At 44.4% G+C, this 22,568-nt stretch overlaps 1 protein-coding gene across 3 annotated transcripts in view; it reads left to right on the top strand.

Moving 5' to 3' along the window:
- Nucleotides 1-22,568, top strand: part of LOC147725392 (ADP-ribosyl cyclase/cyclic ADP-ribose hydrolase 1-like) — a 355,077-nt gene that overhangs the window by 309,641 nt on the left and 22,868 nt on the right. For all 3 annotated transcript variants that reach the window (XM_086964520.1, XM_086964519.1, XM_086964521.1), the window contains one exon: nucleotides 7,509-7,595. In XM_086964520.1, coding sequence (XP_086820646.1) covers nucleotides 7,509-7,595 — 87 coding nt within the window. The remainder of the gene's footprint in view (nucleotides 1-7,508; nucleotides 7,596-22,568) is intronic.

Genomic DNA, 22,568 nt, shown 5'->3' with positions numbered 1-22,568 from the left:
ATATCGAAGATAGCAATATCGATATATCGATGTTACTAATATCAATATTTGAATTATACTAAATTAATTATACATTTTTAGGAATTATAAATAAATTTTTGCGTTTAAGTTCTGTAGCCAGTTGTGGGTTTATAGGGGAATTGGGTGGGAATAATTTAATTGTAATTAAGTAATGATTTATTTTTATTTATTGGTATTGATAATTAATTTACTTTTAATGAATTATTAATTGCCAATTAATTATTTTAATTGGTAATTAATTTCTTTAATCGGTTATTAATGTTTGTAATTGGTAATTAATTTTTTAATTGGTCATTATTATTTTTTAATTGGCAATTAATTTTTTTGATTGGTTATTCATTTGTATTATGGGAAATTATTGTTTATTAATTGGTAATTAATGTGTCATAAAAGTATTTTTGGTATAAAAAATAATGTTATTGTTTAATATTTGTTAATTGTTAATCAATGTTTAATAATCAATATGTTTTTTTAATGAAAAATATTTTATTGTTCAATATTTATTATTTGGTAACTAATATTTATTAATAATATTTATTGGTATTTATTGTTAATGTATTGTTAATTAATTATTCAAATATAATTATGTTTTTAATAATTATTAATGGAGATTCGTAAATGATGTAGTTATTTAAAAAATAAATTATGAATTATTTTAAATACAACAATTATAGTATGTTATATTTAACTTCTACGCTATATAACGCTTTCCCTACTGTTGCACTCTCTGGAGTAGGAATAGTAATTTTTACCCCTACGCTATCCAACGCTTTCCCTACTGTTGACTCTCTGGAGTGGGAATAGTAATTTTTACCCCATGTTATCCAATGTTTTCCCTACTGTTGCACTCTCTCGAGTGGGAATAATAATTTTTACCCCTATGCTATCTAACACTTTCCCTACTGTTGCAATCTCTGGAGTGGGAATAGTAAGTTTTTACCCCTACGCTATCCAACGCTTTTCCTATTGTTTCACTATCTGGAGTTGGAATATTAATTTTTACCCCTACGCTATCCAATGCTTTGCCTACTGTAACATTTTCTGGAGTGGGAATAGTAATTTTAAGTCCTACGCTATCCAACGTTTTCATTACTGTTGCACTCTCTGGAGTTGGAATAGTAATTTTTACCCCTACGCTATCCAACGCTTTCCTTACTGTTGCATTCTCTGGAGTAGAAATAGTAATTTTTACCCCTACGCTATCCAACGCTTTCCCTACTGTTGCACTCTCTGGAGTAGGAATAGTAATTTTTACCCCTATGTTATCCAATGTTTTCCCTACTGTTGCACTCTCTGGAGTTGGAATAATAATTTTTACCCCTATGCTATCTAACACTTTCCCTACTGTTGCACTCTCTGGAGTGGGAATTTTAATTTTTACCCCTACGCTATCCAACGCTTTCCCTATTGTTTCACTCTCTGGAGTTGGAATATTAATTTTTACCCCTACGGTATCCAATGTTTCGCCTACTGTAACATTTTCTGGAGTGGGAATAGTAATTTTAAGTCCTACGCTATCCAACGTTTTCATTACTGTAGTTTTTTTTTGCCCTTTGAGTAGTAGTTTTATTTATTTAGCTATTTAATATGATAATGTTGTATAAAATTAATTTTAAAAATATTGAAAGTATATTAATTTTTTTAAATGTATTACATAATTATTTACTTTTTATTTACGTTATTGTTTTATGTGTGTATTAATTTTTAAACATTATTAAGTATGTTTAACTACTTTATTTTACCAATTTTTTTAACAGAAAAAAACGATATTTGTAATTACGATATTTTTAACATCAATATTTTGGTTTCGATATTTTTGTACTTACCATGTTGTAGATAGGATGTCGATATTCTTGCCTGCGATACTCCTATGTCGATATTTCTGTAGGTCGATATTTTCTATTTTTTCAGTGATTCGTTGCTGTGGGTGTACCCACGCAACACCCATGGAACAAGACACATTTCCAGATTTACGAGGAATCATAAATCTGGAAATGCTTGTGAATGCTATGCCTCCCCAGGGGAGGCGGAGGGTGACGCAACGAGGAGAAATGTTTTCATTTCTTCTTGTTTTTTCCTCTTTCAATCCGTGTTGCATTCTACAACACGCATTGAATGAGGAAAATGCCTGTAGTGATTGTTTTTGTGCAGGAAGGTGTCCCTTCCTGCACAAAAACAATCTACCTATGACACAGGCATCCTTGCACCATGGAGTAAGGGTGCATGGCAGCTGTTTGTGTGCCAACACAGGGGAGAGCACAGGAATGCGACATATTATTGAAAATATGTCGCATTCCTGTGCTTTGGAGGTGCTGCAGCATGGCGCAGCCAAATGGCTTGTGTCACTGCGCTGCGGCACTTCCTTGTAAATCTGCCCCAGAATGTTTAAATGTTGCAGGTGTGCTGGGCAGTGTGAGATTCAAGTAGTTACTGACATAGGCCGTTACATGGTCCTGGAAAGGCAAGAAGAAAAAAGGTCTGGTGGCCAGGGACTGCTACCTATAGATATTTAAAATAGGTAACCCTGCCATGGTGACACATAACCCTGACTGAGCATTTCCTACTGACCATGAAGTATACACCTCTCCATGTTAAGGACTAGCAGTCTTGGGTCTTCACCTAAGCGCAGCCGCAAGAATACATGTATGAGCATCACTTTAGATTGACAGTACTCATCACATTTGTGGATCATTAGAATGCATTGCAATTACAGCCCCTAAAGGCATCACAGATGAAATCACAGGATTACTCATATGCACCCAGACACCATAGCAGGAATGTCTAGCAACATAACCCCACTATGCTTAAGACACCACCTTACACAAATACTTCACATTACACATGTGCCTTTCAGTCCCTCTAAAAGAAATAAGGTTAGTAAATGCATTTCTGGTGCAATTACACCTCTTCACCTCCAGGGGATGCCCTTCTCCAGACATCCCCAGCTCAGCCTTTCACTCCTGGATGCACTTCTCAGTACACCCCCAGATGTAGAACAAAAGTTCCAGCCCAGGAGGTGTTAATGGCTGTGCTGAGCGCTTGAGGGGTTATTTCTTTCAGTTTCCCAGGAGACTTGGGGGGTGGGGCTTTTCTTCTTCGTGCTGGGGGAGACTTTGCTTCTCCAGCAGCTCCCCCTGCACCTTGCACACTTCTGACGGTTACCCCATACTCCTGGGGTCACCACACACCAAAAAAGTGTCTTCTCTTGCAGGCCGACATGGGCTCTGCAAAGGATTATGGACAGCTCTTTCCCATTCGCTGCATATACAATGAGCGACTCTCCCGCTGTGCCAGGGAGAGCCGAGCGGTAGATGATGGCGGCCCTGGGCAGCTTGTCCCATCTTCAGTGAGGGGCCTGGTCCCACCCAGACCCCTAGGTGAGTCTTGCAGCTTGGGGAGCCCACCCCCGGCTGCTCTTCCTGTTTGTTGCGGGCCCTGTCCCACCCGGGCCCCTGGTGCCTTCTCTAATTCTTTTCAGGGTCCTGGTCCCACCCGAGACCCCCACATGCCTTCCTGTTGGGGGGAGCCCACCCCCGGCTACCCCGGGCTGCCTCCGCCGGCTCACCGCCCAGCCAGCACCCTCGCGTACAGCTGCGGGAGCCGGCGCTGCAGGTCTGGTCTGCCTGCTCTGGCGGGCTGACCCCGAGGCTCGCGATGGCTGTGGGTGAGTGCGAGAGCACTCCCCGGCCTCACTTCACATTTGGGGCCTGGAGATGTGGTCCCGGGCCCCCAGACTACCTTCACATGGGCGCAATGGTGCCCCCCCCGGCTTGGACTGCCGTTCTTCGGCGGGGGCCAGGGTGGGCTCCGGGCACCCCGCAACCGCCACTTCCTCTGCTTCGGGGCCCAGTGATGGGGTCCTGGGCCCCTGGACATGTTCACGGGAAGCGCCTTGCGCCCGCCGGGTTAGCTTCTTGGCTGGGGGAGCGACAGCGCTCCCCACCTGCCACCTCATCACACGGGGCCCAGAGTTGGGCTACTGGGCCCTCCCCCTACCAATCCACAAGGGGAGCGCGACGGCGCTTCCGGCCTAATTTTCTGGCAGTGGCCAGGGTGGGCTCCTGGCACCCTGTGGGGGCACCTTCACGGAGAGCATGATGGCGCTCCCCAACCTATCTTCGTGGGGGGGCATGCCAGCACCCCCCCACCGTCAGCTGGGCCCAGAGTTGGGATCCCGAGCCCCTTTTGGCACCATCTTCACGGGGAGCGATGATGGCGCTCCCCACCTAGACTTCTGCTGTTGGGGGCAGCCCCTGGGACCTGACCCACCCCGGGGGCACAATGAAGACCTGCGGCGGAGCCCAACGCACTTCGTCGTCGGTCTTCTTGGAGGTCAAAGGTTGCCTACCTTCTGGGGGGTGTATCTTGGCCCCCAGGAGTACGATTTGGATGATTTTGGCCTCTTCTTGCTCCTTGTGGTGCTCCCCAGCCACTGGTAGCACTCTCCTTTTTCCTCCTTATCTCCAAGAGGGTGGACTCTGCAGGGAACAGTCTTCACTGGCTCCCTGCGCCAGCCTTTTGCCTGGCTCTCCTCCTGGGCTTCTCTTCTCCATGAGAAGAGACCCCTACTTCTGCACACTGGTCCTGGACTCTTCTCCTGGCACTGTTCAGGATCCTGGGGGCAGTCAGGGGGTTCCTCCTTCCAACTGCCCATTGCGCCAGGCTCCAGCACCTTCTGCTTCAGTAGCCCACAGCCGAGAGAGAGCGCTTCTCTTCCTGTGCAAGCACTTTTTAAAAGTTGAGTAGATAGCTGGCTGGAAGTCTCTGTTTGTCCTATTAAACAGCAACACGTCACTTCACTGCCCCTGCTTCCTCCTTCCTGCGCAGCCTTTAGGTTGGTTCAAAATGGCATCATCCTGGGTCTCTTGCCACATGGCCTCTGAAAAAGCCCCTTCCCCCCTTGCTGCCTTACCTCCTTGGTGCAGTCTGGTGCCTGGAACCCAGTGATAGCTGCTGATGGATGAGCCTGTAGCCCCACTCATCTTCTCTTTGTGGTGAGGAGGCCTTAGCTTGGGAAGAAAGGTAATCAATCCATCCTTCTGAGGTCAGCCCTCAGACAGGCTCTGGTTATACTTGACACAGAGAAATGTGACATTTCTGGATGAAAAAACACAATCAAATGATTAGGGCCAAAAGGGAATTATTTAAAGACCGTGCTCTAACATGATCCCTACACATATCAAACTACACAAAAAATGTCAGAGGGTCTAATGAAAAATCGATGTGTACGTGATGTGTGCATTTACAAGACCAACTAGCGTCCCCACCACATGTGTCTTAATATAAGGTCAGTTTTAGCAAACCCAAATAATGGTCAGATAAGGATGCCCATCAGTCACCATACGGAACCGCCCTTCATCATTTGGGATTCCATCATGACCACCCTTAGGAGAGCCACTCACTTTCACGGAAGAGGGCCCAGATGGTAACGGACGCCCTCATCCGGTCGGACGGGTCTCATTATGGTCCTATAACTCAATTGTGAGAATATTTATACACAAGAGTGACTGATGTCGCAGTGCAAAAAAAGTGAATGTGTGAAACAGAAAAGAAAGTGTGAATATAAAATTGGATGAGGGGGTACTGAAAATTTTATTCTGGTGCTACCCGCTCTTCCAATGTTAAAATGTAGACAGAGACAGTACCCAAAAAATATTTTTTGACTGTCCAGATGTACTAGAAGGTCAACATGTTTCAGCAATTAACGACAGAATATGTCTTTGCTTTCTTCAGGACCCAATAAACTGATAGCTACTGCAACGTGCTGTTGTTCAACATAAAAATAGTGAAAAAGTGATAATTAATGAATAAAGAAACGAATACAGAGATCCCCTGAATCCACTAGGGGTCCACATCGTTTCTCGTATCTTAGATCATGTGTAATCACAGAGTCATAAGAGGTACAGACCTCACCCCACCTGGCCATGGCTCAGGAAAAGAGGGAAGCACCGCTCAGTCCGTTGGTACTCCGAAACAGCATCCAAGCGGCTTGGATATGCTGTTTCGTGATCTCTGTATTCGTTTCTCTATTCATTAATTATCCCTTTTTCACTATTTTTATGTTGAACAACAGCATGTTGCAGTAGCTATCAGTTTATTGGGTCCTGAAGGAAGCACAGACATATTCTGTCGTTAATTGCTGAAACATGTTGACCTTCTAGTACATCTGGGCAGTCAAAAAATATTTTTTGGTACTGTCTCTGACTACATTTTAACATTGGAAGAGCGAGTAGCACCAGAATAAAATTTTCAGTACCCCCTCAACTAATTTTATATTCAAACCTTCTTTTCTGTTTCACACATTCACTTTTTTTGCACTGCGACATCAGTCACATTTCAGGATGACCCAAAAGCAGTACAAATATGACTTTTGACTCTGCAGAATACTCCTTCCTACATCTGTTACAGTGGACTTTAGTACGTGTCTGGAATCTGTCGGCCTTATGAAAGTTAATCTAGCCCATGGGCTCCACATCCTCATAGGGGAATAATGAAGTGAAAAACAGTAAAACACACTGACTTTCCCTGGCATTTTCCTTCCCAGTGTATAAAGCCTATTCCATGTCACCACCCAATTCTGCATAAGTCCTGCCACACCATTCACTTGGTAGCTGCTCCTGGACTGTGCACGCTAGGAATCTCCCCTGCGCAGCCCCTATATGTGTGCACACGCATGTACACATGTGTCTGCATGTAACCAGCCCGGTGTCCCTTACTCCAGCTGCTGCGCAGTAGACTGGTCAAGCCAGGGGGACCCCAGTGAAATCCCCATGCAGTCTCTTTCATTATGAGTTTACTGTGGGTGAGTCCCAACTTATGAGGCTCCCCCACAGTAAAAGTTCAACAATTAGGTGCTCAAAAAGCGAAAAATCTGGTGGCCCATACTGTCTAAACCACCTTCTAACAGGCATTCAGTCATATTGCCCCCAAATTATCCATGATTAAGGATGCCTGAAGGGCAGTGCCGCTGCTGCACATAATAAAGAGCTAACACAGCTTCTTAAAATGGCCTTAGGCATGAATACTAGCAGCATTTTTTTTCAAGCAGCCAAGATTTTTAATTCTATCCTTATGGTGCACACCAGGGAAGGAAAAGTCAGGGCAGCTGACCGAAATCCATAGATGAAGGCCACTCAGGTATAGATCGATACTCCTAAATATGACTTCAAAATGTTCCTGCCTGTGTACAATCAAAGCTCTAAAACAAGACCCTAATAGATGATTTAATCCAAGTTGCTTTTCTTTCCAGACTTCTTTAGAGGAATCCCTTTTTGTGCATTATTAAACTTTTTTGAGGGGGTCCTGAACTCATAAATTGAACCAATACTTCTTTTTTAATTTTTTTAAAACATGCAGCTGGCATTTTGGTACAACTACAAATGTTTCAGAATTGGATTTCAGCCTCAGAAATGTTTTATGCTTCGATATTAATATCTGTTGTACTGGTGTATAACGGTGCTTACCATTCCTTGTTGTTCAACTTTCAGAGACTCGTGCAGTAGTCCGAACCAAACAGAATTACAAAACACTCTAAAGGAACGGAACATTTCATCTTCCTGTGTGGATAACTATTGGTAAATATAAAGCTTTTACTGACATCACTAATTAAGAATCAGGGATAAGTCATGGCAAGCAATTTTGATTACGGTAGTGTTTTTTTAATAACTTTTATAACTCTACACTTTCCATCCTGTATTAGATGCTGGCATTATCCCAGCCAGTCAGAATACTTTTAATGCAAGCATTAATTAGTGTTATTTGCCTGCATGTTAGTTTCAGAGTTAGCGGTATAAAAGACAAAGGAAGCGTTTATTTGCCTGTGTTGGGTTAACCCTAATGGCCAAATATTATTTTTCCGACAGACTGAAGTACCATAAAAATAACATAAAGGGCTATACCTACCATAGCCCCAATACCATTTACCAAATAATCAGTCAGTTGGCAGTAAAGAAGTCTCAATCTTTTTTTAAGCAAAAACACTCTATAGAGGAGCCTTTCCAACCCTCACCCATCAGGTGCGCCGAGAAGACTGTTGGCTCGCATTCAAACATATTATGTTATGTTAATGTTTTGTTTGAGCGCACAGCTGCCCCAGCTAAGGGGCGTCCCGGCGCTAACCGTATCATTGTACCGGAAAAGGAAACTGAGAGAGAAAGAACCTAAGTCAGAGGGAAAAGGTAGGTCTTAATGGCTTGCCGAAAAGGGAGAAGCTCATCGATGCTACGAATAGATACAGGCAAGGAGTTCCACAATTTGGCTGCCAACAGTCGAAAGGAGCATCCTCCAACACAGCAGAGTCTAAACTTGGGTATATTTACCAGATGTTGACCCAAGGAGCGCAAGTTACGCTGAGGAGTATACTAGAGGACAGAGCAGCTCAGGGCTAGTGCCATTCAAGATTTTAAATGCTAAACAGAGTGCCTTAAACTGGATTCTAGCTTACATCGGTAGCCAGTGTAAGGCTCTGATAGTGGCTCTAGCAAAACAGCTACGAGACAGTCCGACAAGAGTTCGGGCTGCCGAGTTCTGAACTCGCTGTAGACGCAGAATCTCAGCTTTATTTGCGCCCAAAAGTAGTGAACTAGCGTAATCTAGGCGCAATATAATTGTAGCCTGAATGATAAGCTGCCGAACAGGCGCACTAAAAAACTTCAAAATAGGGCGAAGGCCCCTCAACAAGCCCACACATTTCGCTGCCACCTTCTTCGTGTGGCACAGAAAATTTAGATCTGCATCTAGCCACACTTACAAGTTTTTGACCGCTGGCTTGGCTGCAGGCATAATGCCTAAGGAAGCTGGCCACCAATGTTTGTTCCAAAGGGAGGTGTTTTTCCCTACCATCATCACCTGGAATGGGCTTGAGACCGAAAGGGTGGTGCCGAGACCCGGAAGGATCTATCCGTCAAGAATGCATGGAACCATTCCAGGGCCTGATCCATGATCCCAATTTCCTCCAGACGGTACAACAAGATGTCATGAGACAACGTATCAAAGGCAGCACTAAGATCTATTAATATAAGCGCTGCACTCTGACCGGCGTCAAGAGTAGATCTTAGGCACTCCGTGGAGGCCAACAAGGCTGACTCCGTGCTATGACCCGATCTGAAGCCGTTTTGCGACGGGTCCAGAGTGTTGTTAAGGGTCATATGTCGAGCCAACATCTCATGAGGTTATATACTTTTTAGTTCAACACATATAATCACTGTAAAAGGAAAAACACCACTTGGCCCTCGAGCTCCAGGAAAGGACCATTTATGGCACACATAATTAGATCAAAGCTTAGCTATTTTTTACTTGGCAGGTCAGAAGGGGTGACTCCCTTTAGTCTTGGTGCACGGGAGTGTAGGCATGGCACCTCCAAGAATGCGCTTATCGCACCCAAAGCCAGATGCGACCTTGAGTCTCAGGACAGTCGAGTAAACAGCCTATGTTCAGCTGCTTCCAGTAATTCAGATGAACTGGGGCTTGACAACTGCCGGAGACTACCACGTGATCACAGCCCGTGTTTAAGCATAGGTTCATAAAGTGGCATCTTTATGGTTCTCGGCCTACTCTGTTAGCAGGGTTAATGCAAGGAGTGAATAAATGCTGTCCTCCCTGCAAAAGCAATATAGATGGATACATATATATATATCAAGCATAGAGGGTACATATAGATGCATCATGCTAACATAATATGGTCCGATACTCCTTATGTATGGGAAATCTAATGTTTTATCCCTCAAACGGGCCTTTTAGCATGATGTAGCTAACGAAAAACAGCTCAGTCTTCAAATATTCCTTCATCAATCTGCATAAAATCTTTGAGCTCCTGCTGAACCAACTGAGCCTTTACTGCTGCTGGGGATGGACCGCTCAAAGTGGAGGTGAGTTTAGTTGCGCAATAAGAGCAACATGCAGGTCCGCATTGTACACAAAGGCAGCACGTGAATATGATACCGGCTATATATGCCAGCACTATCATAATTTTCCATCCCCAAGAAAACAACAGACCCCAGAACCAACCAGAGAGGGACCATGTACCTGTCTCAACATGTATTTCAGAAGCTAAACGATATAGCTTCTGGATAGCCAAATGAACGGAGGGGGCAGAGTCAGGGATATCAACACAGCAAGATCTGCCGATCACAGAGCAGGCTCATCCTCGATCTGCCAAGATAACGTCTAAAACAATAAGATTCTGAAGCGAAACGATCCTCGTCACTTGAAGCAGTCGGTTAGATTAGTCAATATTCCTGCACGAGTGTTAATTACCCCTTCAACTACTCTGGACAAACGACGTAATTCTTTGCTGGTGATTATAGGCCCCCAGATGGGAAACACTCCTTTTACAATGTCGGTAAAATGCTGTTCAGGAGTATCTGTCTGATCTATATCGGTAGTATCTATCATTCTTTTATTTCTCTTAACAAGCATCCTTCGTTTATCTAAGCGGTGATCCTTGTGATAATTAGAAGGGGCTATATAGACTGGTGGGTACAGGAAGGACAGGGAGCAACGTCCAGTCTAACCTCGTGGAGGCCAAGCATAGGTATTCTCTCCACAAACAAAATATACTTTAGTAGGGGTTAACAATGGGGGGCTGCTAAAGGTACGCAACGGATAAGTATAATTACAACGGCTTTCTCCTACTGACTGATACCTGCTTCCTGAACACAGAATGCTGAGGTACTATTTAGTATAGGCACTGGAATAGCCTTGTCTTCAGTAACATTTCGGTCTTTAAATTGTCAAAAATACTGAGTGAAATTAAACTCTACAAAATCCAAAATCTAATTTTTCCACCAAGTGGTATTTTTATGCGTTGTATACATATTCATACATGCATTTGGATCTAAGGTTCCCTCTCCATTATTCCCCTAGGGGTAGAATCCTTGATGAACCTTGATATATGCTACAATCATTTCATAATCCGTTTCCGAAAACCTTTGAGTGTCCACAGTATAATACATATACATCATTGAAAGTAATTTAAACCAAGCCTCACAACTGCCCATATGAGACAAGGGTGGGGATATGAATAAGTCATGCTTGTGCATAACAGAAGGCAAGAGACCACAAACCCAACAATTTGTAGCATTAGTGGTGCTGTGTGTTTGATGAAGCATTTCAACAAATACATTTTTCACATAAGTCTGACGATGCCTTTCCTAATAGGTGGCTAAAGTATGAAACACATGTTCCGGAGGTGGGGCAGTTGTTCCTAAAATAGTATGCATAGGGTGGCGAAATTCCAAATAGATGAATACTCCCATCAATGGGATTAATAGTATTGCTATAATAACTGTAAATGCAATTTTAACTCGTTGGGTCCAACTAGAAAAGACAGGCATATATGTAGGAAAATAACGTGGTACAAAAGGATGTTCCTCTTCAGGAACGAAACGAGCAAAGGGATACATGCTAACTAAAAGTCAAAAAATAAACGTGGGCGTTGCAGTCCAACCTGCCAGAGGGTGCTTCTTTCCTGTGTCCGTTTAGAGCCTCACAGGCAGGCTCCTATCGTTCATCACAAATAATACCAAAGCAAGCCTCTCACGTTGGAGTTATGATCTCACATAACCCTTGAAGAAAACACAACCTGGGCCCTTTTAAAGAAGAAATTCAGTCTTTCTTTCTGAACAGAGTAAGCAAATGTTCAAGGCTCTCAGCGCGTTCAGTCCAGTGTCATGCTCAGTACCCCAGAAGCACATCTAACAGACATTCGTTTAACAGGTCTGTACCCTATCACTCAAGTCTTTCCCTACCTCCTTCCATATTCACCTGGGGTACCGTGTTGTTTTCTGGGCCGCAGGTTGTATCGAGCATGGCCAGGCACTTCCGTATCAGAGAACAAAACAGAGGATGATGAATCCGGTGCAACAGGGGTACTGCAAGCCTCTCGTTCGACTGTAAGAGCAACAGAATCTGGGGCAATCACTTGTGCTGATGACTGAGCCCCTTCTGAGCCCGAGACACCTTCTCCTTGCCCTTCTCCAATTACCTGGGCATCAGAAAAAGGGACAAAATGAGGAACTCGCTTACTTTCCTGGGTTAGAACCCCTTCCTGGATTTGTTGATCATACGGAAGATGGAGGGGTAGTTTTTTCAGATGTGACACATGGATCCAGTGTCGCTTGCCATTCACCTTTAACGCCATCCGCGTGGCAACCAAGATTTGAAACGGTTCGGACCAACGCGGATCCAAGCTGGATTTTCGCTGGTAATTACGGGCCAGAGCCCACTGTCCTGGCTCCAAGCGATGCCTGAGACCCTCCAGCAGGGGCTGCAAAACTGCTGAGACCTGTTGATGAATGGAAGATCTTTAGTCAAAGCATACAGATAGTCTGTCAACATAGGATATTCTATATCACAAAACATTCTGGGTCTCGGGATGCCCCAAACATTAGCAGGGCGCCCAAAAAGGGAGAAAATCCAGAACGAGAATGTGGGGTAACCCGTATTGACAATAATGCCAGCGGTAGAGCAGCTAGCCACTTCAATCCGGTACTTTCTTAGATTTTTGCCAATTTGAGCTTCAGTATCCCATTATACTTCTCGACCAACCCAGCGGACTGGGGGTGTCGAGCCGCATGGAATTTATGTTTAATCTGTAATCCATTACAAATGTGACTGATAAGATCTGCATTAAAATGTTTTCCGTTATCACTCCAGATCACCCGAGGCAATCCATAGCGTGGGAAGTATTCCTTTACCAATGCCTTTGCCGTTACCAAGGCAGTATTTTTCTTGGTCGGGTAGGCTTCCACCCATTTACTGAACGTGCACACCACGACCAAGACATACTTCAAATTATTTACACGCTCCAGCTGGATATAATCCATTTGGAGCACCTCGAAAGGCAAAGATGGTGGTGCAAAGTTTCCACTCAGAACAGACTCCCTGCCCCCAGGATTATGTCGTAAGCAAACCATGCAATATTGCACCAAATGAGCAGCAGTCTTTGGAATATTGGAATTGTACCATACAGGATTTATTAACACCTTGGCTGCTTGAGAGATTTTCCTCCTGTGATGGGCCATAATGTTAATGGGTGTGTTCATGACGAGCTCAGCTCATCATGAGCACAGCTCAACAGTGCCTCATGATGAGCTGAGCTTGGTATGAGCATCGAAGGGGTTAATGCACAAATACCTTTCGCCCCAATATGAGCCGAACCATGTGCCATTGTTACCACCGCATTCACTAATGCATTGGGCAATAACCATCGCTGTGTTTCTGTCAAATCAATTGAACAATCTTCTGTATCTAATTTCCCCACTTTCCCTTTCCAATGAGCCATCTCCATAGGGGTAGCTTCTTTTTGTATTTCTTGGGCACTCTCAATGGTGTTATTAAACATCTCTGTTTCAGCCACCCACCTAGCAGAGCTAGTCACAAACATTGAGGTCAATTTGGATTTTGCGGTTTCTTTAGCTACTTGATCAGCAAAGGTATTACCTTCACCCACTGCATCAACCACTGCCTTGTGTGCACTGCATTTAACTACAGCCACCATCTCTGGTAATGTCAATGCGGTCAGCAATCGCAAAATCAAGGGGCCATGCTGTATTCGCTGACCATGGGAAGTGAGAAAACCTCTTTCGGCCCAAAGTCGGACAAAACTATGAGCCACGCCGAAAGCGTACTGGCTATCGGTGTAAATATTTACTCTCAATCCTTCACTTAGCTCACAGACCCAAAGCAATGCCACTAACTCAGCTGCCTGAGCTGATTGATAGGGTACTCGAGAAACCTCAACTACAGTGTGAAGAGTAGTTATCGCATATGCAGCAGTTGTCGTGCCATCTGGTAATTTGAAACAAGAGCCATCGACATACAACTCCCCTTGAGGGTAAGATAGAGGATTGTCTGTCAGGTCTACCCGTTCCTTCGTCTCTTCCTCTGTCCGAAATATACAATCATGAACACCATAAGATCGTGAATGGCGTAGCTCGAACATCGTGGTGCTAGTGCTGGTAACTTACGTTTTTAAAAAGTATTCACTGCTGGATTTTTAAAATACAATTGTGCAAAGCTTCCTTACCGTTTACTGTTCACAATCCTTGGCAGTAGCTACCCGCCTATGCTCCCCGGTCCGTCACGGCAAGTGCCGATTGTATGGAGGAGCCGGAGGGCGCAGTCAGCACGCCATCACTTCCGGCTGAGAGATAATTACGGGGATGAGCGGGCTAGTTGTTGAAACCCTAAGACCATTCAAACTCATGCTGTTATGTTCGCGCAGCGGGCACGACGGTGGCTCGCTGAAGGCAAGCCCGTCTGCGCCCGTTCACGCCCATCCGCGCCTGGGCCGGACCGAGGGCCAGAATCTCTGCACAAAATGAGAACAAAGCGAACAGGAGGGTTTATAACAGCTTAGAACTGAGGGAACTACGGACTAAGTTGGTTTGTGAGATTCTCAATCCTTTGGAAGAAATCAAACACTGCCCTAGTTGTCTGCTGCACCTCTGTTACACGCTTTGCGGCACAGCAGCGTGTCACTTTCACCAGCCTGGTCTTATTATAAGTAAACAGATAAAGGCAGCACTGGTGAATGTCAGGTCCCTAGTGAAACATAATACTGAAGTAGCCAATCTGATTGACACTCATGACTTAGATCTGTTATTTATAACGGAAACTTGGGCAGATAAATCCTTAGATATTGATCTGGCGTTAGCAGTCCCGGGGGATATTCTCTCCTTCGAGCAGACAGAAATGGGAAGCGGGGGGAGGGCTTGCCATCATCAGTAAAGAGGCATTTCAGGTGTGGGGGGGTTTGGAGGGCTTGAACTCCCCTGAGTGTGAGACTCTACCGTTTAAAATGTGCATCACTAATAACTACACATTTGCGGGACTTCTGCTGTATAGGCCTCCCAAGGCTAGTTCCCCATTGTCACAATTGCTGGGGCCCGCTCTGGAGTCCAGTCTTTTGGGGGCAGACTACACTATTCTGAGTGACTTTAATGTCCACCTTGAAAAAGTCGAAGACAAAAATACGATACTCATCACAGAGACCATGACTAGCTGCGGCATGACCCAATTAGTTCTACAAGGAACCCACTCCGCTGGTCACACCTTGGATGGGATCTTCTCTTCCAATCCTAACATCAAAATAGGGGATGTGATGCCGGTTCCCTGGTCTGATCACAAAGTTGTCCCTTTCACCTTAACCATTGACCACACAAAAACGTTCAGGATCCAGCGGGGGAGGCAACTCTCGTACCAGGAATGGGACAAGATTGATATAGCTGAACTGCATGCACAGCTTGGTGCTACTATATCAGGCTTAGATCAAGACTGCAATGTATCTACAAAAAAAGTAGATAAATGGATCAAATCAGCGGTTCTCTCAGTAGCTTCCATTAAAATTAAAAACCGTAAGAAGAAAAACTTCTCGGAGCCTTGGTTCTCAGAGAAATTAAGATTACAAAAACAGACATGCAGGCAGGCATAAAGGAGATGGAGGGCCAAATATGAGGTTAGGGAGAAAGAAACGTACTGCAAACCATTAGCTACCTATAAGAAACTGATAGCTGAAGGAAAATCGGCCTTTTTCGTAAAAAAAATCAATGAGGCAAAAAACTCTGGTAAAGAACTGATTGTCACTGTAAAAAAAATCACTGATCCTACAGTCAAACAGATAGAAGGTAGTTTGGATCTGTATAACTAACTGGGGCTATTTTTCACTGACAAAGTGGGACTCATCTACAAATCCTCTGTTTCTCCGCACTGCGACTCACAGGCAAGGGGTAATCTCCAGCCTAATCTGGGAAAGCCCTCAGTTTCAAGTTCCCCAAAATGTAACCTCTCAGTCCCGTCAGTAGAACAGATTAATCATCTTGTTATGTCACCCAAGTCAGGGGGCCCCCTGGACCCTTGCCCCCTCAAGGTCCAGCATATGTTTCCTGAGATGCTCAACAATCAACTTCAGCTGCTCCTCGCCAACATAATACAGTCCAATTGCTTCCAGAAGGCGTGGAAAGTGGCCTTCGTTCTTCCCCTCCTTAAGAAGCCTAACCTTGATCCTTCTATCCCAGCCACCTATAGGCCGATATCGAGAATCCCATTCCCTGCCAAGATCTTAGAAAAGCTGCTGAACTCTCAACTTGCTGGGTTTGTTAGGGACTCCCATGTCTTAGATAACTCCCAATACGGGTTCCGGGAGGATTATGGGACTGAAACTGCTCTGGTTATGGCAGCGAAGGAAATTAGGAGTATACTGGACCCGGGGCGGAGGCTGCCCTCATATTGTTAGACCTGTCGGCAGCCTTCGACACCGTCAACCATGATATACTCTTATCCCGGCTTGAGGAAATAGGCCTACATGCATCAGCGATCGCATTGCTGGCCACTTTTCTTGGTGAGAGATCCTTCTCGGTCCAGCTTGGGGAATTTGTATTAAAGTCATTCAGCTTGCCCTGGGGGGTCCCCCAGGGTTCTTCATTAAGCCCCTCCATCTTTAACATTATGTTGTCCCTTTAGCCAACATCATCAGAAACTGCGGCTTCCTCCCAGTTTCCTACGCTGATGACACCCAAATAGTGGTGGCAATTTCAAACAACACTGCCGAGACAGCGGATAGATTCAGGCACTGAATGGACCAAGTCAGTCAATGGATGCAGGCAAACTGCTTAAAGTTGAATGGCGATAAGTCAGAGGCCCTGCTACTGGGGGCTGAACCTAACATCTGGTCAAGCAACTGGTGGCCCGACAGTCTCGGCAGATGCCCGTCACCGGTGGACAACGTAAGGAACCTGGGGGTCATATTTGACTCCAAACTTACTTTTAATGTGCAAATAAATAAACTTGCCTCCTCTGTATGGTACACGCTAAAACTGATTAGGAAACTGCTGCCATATATCCCTCCTGACACCTGCAAAATCCTGGTAACCTTGCTGGCTCTATCAAAAACAGATTTTGGAAATACACTGCATGTAGGGCTGCAAAAACAGCTATTATTAAAATTACAGCTGCTCCAGAATGAAGCAGCCAGGCTGGTACTGGATATTCCCAGGTTTGAACCAGTGGCCCATAAAATGAGAAGTCTCCACTGGCTCCACGTAGAAAAAAGGATCCAATTCAAGTCTGCTTGCCTGGCTTACAAAACTTTGCATGGATCAGGCCCTCACTTTCTGACAAGAAACTTACTATGTTATGAACCTCCTAGGACTCTAAGGTCAAGTAGTGCCAAGCTTCTCAAAACTCCCAGATTTAAACAACTAATATGGGGGGACAAGTTTCCTACTGAACAAAGCAAAAACCTGGAACAAGTTACCTGTAGAACTAAAAAACAGCACTTCACTGTTGTCTTTTCGTAAGAATCTGAAGACCTGGCTTTTTTCAGCATAGTCCTGTCTGGCTGTCGCACGGCTCTTTCCACTTCTGCAGCATAGTCATTTAGCGCCAAGACGCCCTTGGGCATTTGAGCGCTCTACAAATCCAATAATCAAATCAAATCAAATCATTGTTCTTTTGGTTCGAAGGGAGGGGTAGTAATGTGGCAGGGTTCAGAGTGGCACATCGTTTAATTGTAATGTGGGGAGCAAACAAAGTCAATTCAAAACCTGTAAGACGTGCACTCGTAAGGTGCCGTGTCTTCATTTTGTTCAATAATGTATCCACAGACTGCGGTACCATCACTGTGAGATCAGTGTTCAGAATGAGCCTTTCCGATTGTCGAATAGCCACCGCAACCGCAGCAGTAGCCCTTAAACAGCTAGGGAGTGCTCTGGCGACATTGTCCAACACTGCAGAGAAGTAGGCACAAGGTCTCTGCTTACCACCAAATCCTTGTGTTAACACAGAAAGCAAACAACCGTCCACCTCGTGCACATAAATCACAAAAGGCTATTGGTAGTCAGGGGTACCGAGAACAGGTGCAGAGCAAAGCACAGATTTCAAAGAGTCGAAGGCATTTTGGCAATCATCAGTCCAAGGTAAAGGTTCATGCACATCTTTAGTGGTTAAATACAGGAGAGGTTTAGTAAGAAGGGAAAAATTAGAGATCCATTGACGACAGTGAGAAGTTATGCCGAGAAATGCACGAACATCAGGCTGAGTATGAGGTACAGACATATTAGCTAAAGTAGTCACACGCTCAGGGGTTAGTTTCCTCCCCACTTTCGACAGCAGATGACTTAAGAAGATCACCTCCTGTCGACAATATTGGAATTTAGAAAGAGATATTTTATTACCATTAGCTGCCAAATGAGACAATAATTGTACAGTGGCTTCCTTACAACCCTCCTCATTATCGGAGGCCACTAACAGATAGTCAACATATTGCAAAAGCACATTACAAGGGGGCAGGACCAAATCATCCAACAATGTCTTCAAAGCTTGACTATACATATTAGGACTCTCTGTATACCCCTGGGGAGCGCAACAAAACTGGAAGCTGCGACCAGATAATGAGAAGCCGAAAATATGACGGCTATCAGGGTGTATCGGAATTCTAAAGAAAGCATTCTTTAAATCGATCACGGAGAAATATTTTGCAGTGGGAGGAATCATGGCAAGAATAGTCATGATGTCAGAAACCACAGGGTATTGGAGCACCACTATTTTATTAATTTCACGCAAATCAATCACAAAACGATAAGTATCAACAGAGTCAGGATCACTTCCAACTGGGGCCTTTTTTAAGATCGGTTAATTGGGGCTGTTGCATACATTAGCAGCCGTCTCCTCCACCACACCCCTTTTGATCTTGTATGATGAAGAGCAAAGCTTTCTCGCCCGCTGGCAAAATTTGATACTGAGGTAAACGTGGAAGCCGAGCATTTTGTTTCAGAGTAATAGAAACGGGTGGAATCCTTAATAATCCTACATCTGTGTCTCCAGTGGCCCACAGCGTCTCTGGGATACCAGCAAACTCAGGAGGGAGGGGTTCATTTTTGGTGAAACACTGCAAAGTATGCTTGCCAAGGGGATTATTAGTCAAATAAACACCATCAGGTGAACAATGAATTTTTGCATGTAATTTCTTCAACAAATCCAAGCCCAATAAATTTTCACCACAATGGGAAGTCAAAAGAAACGGGGAGTCTACCGTAACTGGACCAATTGTGAATGGAATATATTTGGAAATGGGGATTACCAGCAGAATTCGCAAGAATCCCACTGAAACATTTTTGTGCCCGGACAGAGCAGCCCCTGGGACCAGAGAACGAGAACTAGAACTATTCTTCGCCCCCGTGTCAACTAAAAACTTTTCAGATGTCCCCATCAAATGCGCCTTTACATAAGGACCATGCTGATCAACGGGTACTGACACCTTGCCCCCACTCTGTCCTTGGCTTCCCGCATAGGGTGCTGAGAGTCCCATGAGGAACATTTTTGGTGCATCCGCTCTCGATAACTTAATAAAACCTCGACATGTTTGTACACAACCTCTGGTCTAAGTTCAGACTTATGAGCCCTGTCCTGAATATAATACATCACTTGGGGAGCCATCCCTCCTGCAAAACACTGTTCCCATAAAGTATTAAGACATGTGGCCATGTGTTTCAGAGCATGTTGCTGCATAACAGGCTCAAAGTCTCAGAGCATGCTCCATATATCAGTTATAGTATAAATAGGCTGTCGCATCCAATGGGATGACTGATTTTCAACCATTTGTTCTCATTAAAGCAGCTAGGGATGGGGTTGTGCTCGCAGACTGCGAAGTCCATGCAGGGGAAGGGGGATACAAAACAGCTGTGGACATAACGGTAGATGGTAATGTAACAGACCATAAGGTAGCCGTCTCAGACACAGAGGGAGACAAAACAGAAGACGTTCCCGGAGAGACAGGGGAAGAGGAAACAACAGGGGCTGAGGCTAAAAGGACCTGTACTGGAGTTGGGGAAACAACAAGATATATACGTTGTGGGGCATAAGGTGGAGGTGGACGAGTACCCTCAGGCGGGGCAGGCTGACTTTCAGCCTATCGTGTATCATTAGGACCGTGACAATATCCAAAACAACTAAATTTGCTAAAACACGACACAGTGATCGTTGTCATGTATTCCTTATTCAATCATAAAAATGTACTTTCAAACATGGCCTTGTTCAAACAATCACAACATATTTAACCTCACTCTTATTCGAACACACATAGAACAATAATATATGTACATAAAAATATATTCAAAATGACATGTCTCTTTTCTGTCTTTCCAAGCAAAGAACAGAGCCTGTCGACTCCTGTTCATGGAAAATCAATCAATTCAGATTGCAGACCAACAGATGCAAAAATCACAATTGATGTACAGAATGAAGAACAATGTCATACATTCACCTCATTACAGAGATCTGGGCCTAAATCCATCGTTTTTTTGCACTCCACACCACCCCAGTTCAGACATGGCCATATGCAAATCAGCCTTGACCCTGTGCCTCATGGGGACAGTCTAGCCCGAACTGCCAAGCCATGTCTTTCCTGGACCGGAATCAAGCATCCTAGGACCAACAGATACCAAAATCAAGCAGTCCAAAGACTACCAAGAGACCGTCGGACAGGTATAACCACAGACTGTCCTACAGACCATCCTGCAGTCTTCCTGGTTCACCCTTGGGACTATTCTGACTAAGCCCTCTTCCTTAGCACCACTTCAGATATATCCCAAAGGCTACCCAGGTTCAACCACAGGCCTTTCCCAGACCAGTCCGGCCGAATGCGCACCACACGAGCCACACCAGGGCGTCCGATCGGAGTCTCTATTATTCACAAAACAAGTCCGTGGATCATCTACTCGTGCAGCCACAATGCTGCCACGTCAGACCCCCAAGATTCTCCTTGGTACACCGACCACCAAATCTTACACAGTTAACTGCTTCAGAAGCACTGCTCAACAGTGCATACCAAAGGACACCAAAAAAACAATCCACTCACCTGGTGAACGCAGGTACAATTGCGTATTCTCCACTGCCAACTCCTGAAGACCAACACGGCCAGCTCCTGGGTTGCGCCCGTAGGACTCCGGCAAATGGTCACTAGCAGCTAGGGCACTCTGATCACGAGAGCGGAGTAAATAAAAAAATGTTGTTCCATCCACCCGCTCGACCAGAGCTCCCCTTTCTTTGTCCTTTCTACCCAGTTAAGGGGAGGACGACCCTATCACGGAGTCCCACCAGAGTCGCCAACTGAAGTACCATAAAAATATCATAAAGGGCTATGCCTACCAATAGCCCCAATCCCATTTACCAAATAATCAGTCAGTTGGCAGTGAAGAAGTCTCAATCTTTTATTAAGCAAAAATACTCTATAGAGGAGCCTCTCCAACCCTCACCCATCAGGTGCGCGGAGAAGACTGTTGGCTCGCATTCAAACATGAGGTTATATACTTTTCAGTTCACCACATATAATCACTGTAAAAGGAAAAACACCTGTTGGCCCTCTAGCTCCAGGAAAGGACCATATATGGCACACATGATTAGTTCAAAGCTTAGCTATTTATTACTGGGGAGATCAGGAGGGGTGACTCCCTTCCGTCTTGGTGCCGGGAGTGCAGGCACGGCTCCTCCAAGAATGCGCTTATCGTACCCAAAGCTAGATGCGACCTTGAATCTCAGGACAGTCGACTAAACAGCCTACGTTCAGCTGCTTCCAGTAATTCAGATGAACTGGGGCTTGACAACTGCCGGAGACTAACACGTGATCACTGCCCGTGTTCATGCAAAGGTTCAGAAAATGGCGTCTGTATGGTTCTCGGCCTACTCTGTTAGCAGGGTTAACGCAAGGAGTGAATAAATTCTGTCCTCCCTGCAAAAGCAATATAGATGGATACATACATATATATATATATATATATATATATATATATATATATATATATATATATATATATATATATCAAGCAAAGAGGGTACATATAGATGCATCATGCTAACATAATATAGTCAGATACTCCTTATGTATGGGAAATCTAATTTTTTATCCCTCAAGATATATAGATATTTATTGTAAGATTAATTAAAATCATTACAATTCTATTTCTGAAGCATCAAACAGAACGTTTCCAATGAAATCATTAAAAACAAATCAAAAGAGCGTTTCTACTTAGTTAAAAAAAATCGATATAGTCTTTAAAATGTTACAAGACAACACAATTCCTTTCAATCTTATGTATAAAAACAGGCAATTGAGTGGTTGGTGACAAAAATTTAGTCTCGTAAAAATTATCCATAATGGAAGATTCAGAGCGAAGGACTGTAAAGTGCTTCAGGGTAGAGCTGTGCTGCATAGGTCCTCGTGCTTTTACTCAGTGAAAAGAAAACGACTCTGTAAGTATTTACAGTTTTTATTGTTGAACCGTCAGTCCCCGCAGTCCGACAGCAACCAACTTTTCCCGAACCCCTGACACGGAATGTAGAACACCATAAACAGAGCAGTTCTACGCATGGCACGCACACAACCCAATACGCCCCCTTCCTTAACAATCAAACAAAAAAACAAATGAACGCCAAGGGGATGGTATAAATGTGACATCACTTAACTAAGAGTAAACCAAGAGCTAACAAGGCACCCACTAGTAAAACAGGAACATGACATCGGCACGTCACAGAAATAGCATAGCATACACAAC

This window comes from Lissotriton vulgaris, chromosome 3_2 (genome assembly GCF_964263255.1).
Source record: "Lissotriton vulgaris chromosome 3_2, aLisVul1.2, whole genome shotgun sequence".
Classification (NCBI taxonomy): Eukaryota; Metazoa; Chordata; class Amphibia; order Caudata; family Salamandridae; genus Lissotriton; species Lissotriton vulgaris.
The sequence above is the reverse complement of the archived record's forward strand: the minus strand, read 5'-3'. Positions and strand labels throughout refer to the sequence as shown.